General features: G+C 37.4%; 1 protein-coding gene across 2 annotated transcripts in view; it reads left to right on the top strand.

The window, feature by feature from the left end:
- Window positions 1-797: 797 nt before the first annotated feature.
- LOC124155906 overlaps window positions 798-7,429 on the top strand; it is a 62,515-nt gene continuing 55,883 nt past the window's right edge. The window contains exons 1-3 of one of the 2 annotated variants that reach the window (XM_046530101.1): window positions 798-986; window positions 6,214-6,470; window positions 6,860-6,926. In XM_046530101.1, coding sequence (XP_046386057.1) covers window positions 6,256-6,470; window positions 6,860-6,926 — 282 coding nt within the window. In that variant the 5' untranslated portion in view covers window positions 798-986; window positions 6,214-6,255. Of the gene's footprint in view, window positions 987-1,021; window positions 1,730-6,213; window positions 6,471-6,859; window positions 6,927-7,429 lie in introns of those variants that run through there. The other variant, XM_046530103.1, reaches the window with a different exon arrangement.

Here is a 7,429-nt window from a genome sequence, read left to right as displayed (position 1 = left end):
GACGTTCAAAATAATTATTCATCATCCTAGGTATACATGTCGTGCAGTTAGAATTCAACTGAAGAAGAACAACACGGATTAAAAAGACGATCCTGAGTCCTGATCAACCGTGACGGGATGAGAGACGATTTCTCAACTTACGCGAAGTGGGTATCCATTTAAACAAGAATGAACTCGATAACCAATGCACAGCCGCTTGAAGCAAGTTTACAACATTCATAACCAATGGAAAATATTCCTCCGCTAGCCGGCTGCGGCAACAATGGTGACGCCCCAGTGTAGTTCTGCAAATTGGATCAATTTGCACAACGGCTTTTAACATATTTCAGCGATAAGGCGGATTGCCCTTGCTGCGTATGAGAAAAATGTCTACTTCACGTTACCCGTCACAAAGATATTACCCTTTATCATTCCTTTAGATGACTCGCAGGCAAGTTAGTGAATGAAGAACCAAACGTGAGTAACAAGATGTATCCATATTGCACTATCGACTGAAATGACCCGCAACCCATCCCATGGGTGATCAATGAATAACCACTGTTAATTGATACCGCTGATGAATTGAAGATTGTCCCAACGTAGTACTTACTGCATTACTTCGGCTCGATTGAGCTTTGTATAATCGGAATATTTAAAATATTATTCATTAGCTTATTTTTCCATAATCATACACGAATATGGTCAAATAAGACAAAATTCATCGACCTTAGCACAGCCAAGTGACACACTTCAGCTCCAGGTCAGCCATTGTTCCTCCTACCGCGTCATTGAGCGAATGGAACCATGACGACATCTGTCGGTACTCCTGGAAGAACTGAGGCTGAGGTGATGAATTCCCTCGTTTTTCTCTCGCACGATGTTTAACAATGAAATAAAGGAGCTTAGTTTTAACGATGTTCGGTGCATGTGTACATGGCGAGCAGGATTACATTTGAATCGTTCGCAATTCGGCTGTTGTTGGTCGGATGAAAACTATGTAGTTTGAGGTAAGTCGGTGAAGATCTCGTGAAGTGGTTTCTTCTGTGGTCGTCGATGTGTGAATGGCTCCCATAGTAGACGAAGACGCATGGAAAGCATTTGGAGGATTCTTTTGCATGAAGTTAGCCGTTTTGTTTTCCGTCAGTGCCCATAGGTTTTTTTGAGACCGTTTCACCAGTTCTTTCGACAAGTGTTTCTGGAGTAAAATCTGCTTGATGTGACGTCTCAGTTGAAAGGTGGCCACCTACGTGCATGCCTATGGTTGCATAGATGGGCATGGAAGAATATATTGGAAGTATTTTCAGTGCAATTTTGAAGTGGATAATTTCAAGATTTACAGAAAACCGGAAAGCTATGAATAATGCCGTGGTGTGGTAACAGCTATTTCGTCTGCCTAAGCGTTAATGCGCGTTCTTAAATGGAATCTCGATCATGCCACGGAGAAGAATAGCATTCCCTTAATATGATCTACTGAGCTGATCATTCTACAGGAGCATTCGAGATATTTGGGCTGGATATTGGAATGCAATGACTACGTTTGTGTCGTATCTTCGAGACAGTGAACGTTCTTAAAGCCATGGACTCAGTACCGTGGAAGTGCAACGAAGGATCCTACTTAATAAATAGAGAACTGTATGCGAGTGGAAATTCTGGACACAATAGCATATATTTGCTCAGCATCGGTGTTTGTTATGAGAAAGGATTGACGATGCAAATGGGGATTCCCGGAAAAAGAAGACTTTCATAAATGGTTGGTTGCGCTTGGATTTACTTTGTGTGAAGTAGAGCTGTTAAAAAAAAGTTGCAGCTCGTAGTTATTTTTCATCCTTGGAGTTCATATGTGTTTTTTATGGGTATGAATTTTGTCTTCAGAGAGGGAAGCCATTTTAGTTGCCCTTCCTCCTCAAAATGGCGGCACTCGGAATTATTAAGAGTTCTGCAGTAATGACACGAGGAGTAATCGCATGTGATAACCAGCTACATTGTCACACTTGAATAATTTATCGCAGTCAGGACAATGAAGCTCATTGTTGTTGAATTTTACCCAATTGGCTCATTTGTGTTTCAATGTACAGGTCCGTTTGTCAGCGTGCTCGGGGAATCATAGTATGTAACCTGCGCGTGACGCGGAGTTGAACAGTATTGTAATATATGTTGTTGGTGGTAAGTGGCCGGAGTGAAAAATTAGGCACGGGCATCGTTTTCTCAACTCGATTCTTATTTCGAGCTTGACGCTTGCCGCATCACAGGGAAGTAATGGTGAAGGCGATCGATTCATATTTGAAACCCAATGAAGTGAGGGTGAAAAAGATACTGATTTATCTTCTATTACTTAACACGTCCGTAAGTGCGGAATGTGAGGGAAGTTCACCGAGAATCGAAGAGTTCGTAAGTGAAACCCCCCTCCTGCTCCGAAATAATATCTGCCCACGCACCTCTAGTCAATCAATTACACATATGACGCCGGTTCATATTAAGGCCTGTTTACACGTTACATTAACCTTTACGAGTTAATGTCGATATGTACGACGCGAAAATAAACACGAAATGTACCGTGTAACCACCAAACTTCTACGAATGCATGAACATAACATTGAACCTGTTCTAATTTGGTCCATGCATTCTCACGTGTTAATTTATCGTGTTAACAAGTCTTAAGGGCTTTCTTTGGAATTAACTACTACTTAAGGTGTGACGGTATACGGATCTCCAGACGGGAGTAAGGCGGTGGACGCAGTCGCTAATTCAGGGCCTAAAATTGTAATGAGGGTTTATGACATGGTAGTTGGGGATAAATATCGCTTATGTTAGACACCAAGTGGAGCTTAGTAAGTCAGCGTCAAAGGAGATACGAGACTGCGTGCGGAGCTTCTGTTTTTAACTTTGGTTGTAATGGAAGTGATAGATTTGGATAACATTTTCAGCGTTGATTTTTTTACTGCCTTGTAGCATTCATCATCGTGAAATTTCTGAAATTGATAGTTTTGAGATATGGGCAGACAGATGTGGAGCTGCAGGGAAAATGTAATGCAGTCCCCTGCTATTATTTACAGCCTAAAAACGAAGTGGGGGACGGCCATGAGATTAATATCCGTATGATTCGTTGAATAATGGTCGTTCGTATCCATATGGATATTAATAGATTACGTGTCACTCGCAAATGTGGAAAGACAAATTCTTAAGTCGCTCATAGAAAAGTATTGGTCATTGGATAGACGGTTGGAATAAGATTGGTCATGTGGCTCCAATTGGAAAGATAAATCTTCTTCCATGGTTAAATGGTTTTGTCCATGTGTTCGTAAATTGAAATTTAGAGGATAGAACCGTTAATAGCTTCGTAAATGTGTACTTCTTCCCGAATTACTCTGCGGTAAAAAATTTCCACGGCGGGGCGTGTGTTGAGTTCGTTTTCTCAAAAAAATAAAAATCGCACTGCGATAATTATTGTGAACAATACGAGAGATTTCATCAAGTTCGCAACTGACATTAGGGAAGTGACATCTGTGAGATTTTTATGTCTCGTCATGGAATGCATTCTTATGAATTGCGTTATTTTGTGTGGCTTTTCTTGTGTTAAATCTCTCCTCATCGTGGTCCCGGGAACTCAACATTTCTCATCAAAGCTATCAATGAAGCCTGAAACGCGATAACAAAAGATTTTCATGCGTTAATAATCAATGCCGTGTAACTCGCATGCGAGATAAATGTCTGGATCTTACGAAGAGGAGTAAAAGGAGTTTCATCAACCTCACCGATGGATAATATGTCATTTATTGTCACCGGAAATGGAAAACATCCACTTTGAAATCGATTGCTTGACGTTCAGATTACTGAATGTGGTGGATCCTGCACCGAGAGCTTATGCTCGAATGCAGCTTTTACGGCTGCTGAATGGAGTTTACCCCTGAAGACAGCACAGTTCAAGGAAAATGAATCCGTTTATGCATCAAATTTGACATATATGATTTTTTTGTCTTTGATTGGCAACATTTCCAAGAGAGCTGTAAGACCTAAGTTCATGGAATACACTCGTTCCTTTACTTCTGAGAGGCATATGTAAAGCCTGAAGCCAATAACAGAAATTGAGGAATAATACATTGGAGACTAAGCTTTTTTGAAGGCTACAAAGTTAACTAAGAACATATCATTGATGATTAGTGGTATTCTTATGTTTTATATTGCATCTGAATGGTTTGTTGTGTTTTAAACTTGTGCAAATCCACGTGATATGAAAAGAGAATGCTTATGTTCCAAAGTTAAATTGCATGAGATAACATATGAAGATAACTCTTGAATTTTAGAGGGTAAATAATTCCTCCTAGCCACGTTGTATAACATCAACGTCTTATATGTTCTTGGGATTTTGCTGACATTAGTAATATAATAGAAAAGGCAGTTGGAGCACTTGGAACTGAATCAGTGCATAAATGTCTCAGCATACTAAGTAACCTTTGTATTTATGAAAACATGGCTCTTCATATGGCCTCCAACAAAATCTTTGCGTTCACCCATGGGCTCTTCAAAACCTAACCTACGGTATTATTTTCTATCTGGGTACTGGCAGAATATTGCATCAATAAAACTTGAACTACTCTGGGTGATATTGGTGATGTGCCTTATCAGCTTATGGAATGATGATATTGCCATTCAGTTGGTTCAGTAACACCTGGAGTAGTACTGTGGAAATAGAGTGTAAATCCACAGCGTCTGTATTGTTCTCGTTTCTTATTTTTCATGCCTTGCTTAGAATTCAGATCACTGGTTTCATATTTATCTGGAGCTCTTGAATGGCAAAATTTTAGTTTTGGGAATAAATAACCTTCTCTGTATTAATTTTGGAAGTTGAATTGTGACATTTGTCTTAATTTTACTTATTTAACCATAAATTCAAAGTTATTTTAATGCATGGATGTGAAATGCATTGAAATTCATGGTGAAAAAATGTGGTAGTGATATAGAAATTTGTCAACTTTCATTAATGTGGAGTCATTAATGCAGAAATTCTCTGCTTCGCTTAAAATAAATGGAATGAAAACTTAGGTGAGAGGATCAATGATGATGGAAATTCTGTCCTGAAAGGAATAAATAACATACTCTTACCTGACTTGGCATATTTGTCTGCACATTTTGCATTGACAGCATATTGAGTGGTTAATACTGGAAGGAAATTGAATCTCATAAAGGAAATCAAGAGCATACCTCTTTATTCAATGTTTGCAGTAAGAAATGGAATATAAACCATGCATTTCCTTATCACTACTAATATTTCTTAGTAGTGGAGTCAAGTCCTTATCCTGGAATCAATGTTCTGTTAAATAATGAAGAGAATTTATGAATCACATCAGAAAACGTTTTGTTTTAAGAACAGTGTGTGAAAGAAATCAGTTCCACTGAAAAATTTGCCTTCTAAGGCCTATCTCAGTCATTTATACATTATCAGTGATGGATTATTTCTAATGTTCATGGTGAATGGTGCTGACTTGTTCCAAGTGCTCTACCTTTACTGATATATGGAAATGTCATCCTCTTATTTCGGAGTAAAACTTCTGAATATGTAATGAGTTATTATATTTAATTTACTAATCCATGTTGCTGGTGAAAGACATATTATTTAATAAATTTTTTGTGTACTGACAATGTATGGAAACCTATTCTTTGGGTGGGGTTTGAACTTGGTTGTCACCCTAAGTCTAAGAATCCCAAGGAATATCAAGAAACAAAACTTAAACCTTTCATTTGTGTCTACATGATTTCAGACTACTTGATGGATGATCTCAAATTTCTGTTTTGTACTATAAACAATTTTCATGTTCTCGTGAATAAGGAGTAAAGTGTGAATATGCCTTAATGGCCTACTCAACTAAAGTGGTTGAAATATTTTGCCTCAGGCTTTTGATTAAATTTTACTTTTCGTGAATAAATTTTATGTATGTATGGTTACCACAGTTTTTGTATGAATAGGATAAGTTTGAGATGTAATTTTGCATTATCCATTGGCAGAATTTGTCAATCCCAGGTGCAACTTTGGCCACAGTTACCACTAAATTTCATTGAATATGAAAGAGCTCCTTGTGCATAATCACCTTTTTAATATGACAATCCTCCAGATGATTTACTAACACTTTGATCTAATGTATTTCGTAAATGATGTGCCGAATTTACTAACCAAAATTTTCTTAAATTAATGTATTTTTGCAAAAATGTAATGTATTTTTATTTTCCTGTTTGTTACAGATTATCTTTTTTTGATAAATTTCAAAACTAATAATCATCAAGATGTTACCCAATGTTAGAAAATGGGAAGGAGGAGATGAGCATGTGCTCTCAAATTTGGAAACGGATTATCGCCACCGCGTGGAGCGTCTTCAGCATTATGTGCCATTTCTAAGAAAGATGATTGAACACTTGGAAGGAGCCAGAGACAAAAACCGAGAAACACAGCTCACAAAAATGCGATCATTACTGAATATTCTTACTGATTCAAATAAAAAGTAGGGCATATTTCACTTTACTTACTTATATCTTTAAGCTATGACAGAATCAGTAGCATAGTTTTTTCAGCTACTATGTCACGGTACACCAGTGCATGCTGCTGTTAATTATGTAATACTTGTCAGTCTAAAAGGACTGGTTTCGAATTATAAGAATAGTCTTCTCAATTTTATCAATTCATTGGGTTTAGTTATCCATGAACTTCGGATAATACATGAAGGGTAATTTCAATTAAAATAGGTGAACTCAAATTCACCTCTCCTTATATTTATTAGTTTACATTGGTGTGCTGTGAAGCAAATAGTTGAAGAAATCCAGAAAATTATCATTTTAATTGAACTCGAGTATTTGCATGTAAGCTTTTCTAATGCACATTCATTTCTTTTAGGTTGAAGTTGTCAACTATTCAGCGTTGTGAAGAAATTTTACAGAAACTTTATAGCAAAGTTGAAGGGGTAGGTAGAGCACCTGAATATTTTTGGTAATTTATTTGTTATGGGATGTGGCTTATTTGTTTATGCTCAATTAGGTAGTGTACTATAATTTCCCCTGCTAGTAGGTACATACACATACATATTTCTCCAACTGGAAGATAGAAGTTATAACTGATGGAGTATGTCATGTAGTCATGAATAGTTGCTGAACCTCACATTTATCCTTTGGATACTTGTTCACAGCCTTCACGCTTGCAAATTGGTAATGCTGTGTTTGTAAGGTACTTATTGTGGTGGAAAGGGGACGAGTCGTATCCTTAGTTTTAATCCTTGATTTTATTTTTAGAAGGTTTTTATTTTCATAATTTTCATGAGCCTCTTAAGTGTGTATTGATATTTTAATATAGTTCTGAAACAGTCATTTGTGACAGTAGTATCTCCTTCGGGGTTGGTCAAGAAATTACACCTAGCCAGAAGGAGTTCTACATATGATGTCACCTAGGGATATAAAATGTGCAAAGGAT

Source organism: Ischnura elegans, chromosome 3 (genome assembly GCF_921293095.1).
Source record: "Ischnura elegans chromosome 3, ioIscEleg1.1, whole genome shotgun sequence".
In the NCBI taxonomy this organism is placed as follows: domain Eukaryota; kingdom Metazoa; phylum Arthropoda; class Insecta; order Odonata; family Coenagrionidae; genus Ischnura; species Ischnura elegans.
This window is presented reverse-complemented; position numbering and strand designations above follow the sequence as displayed.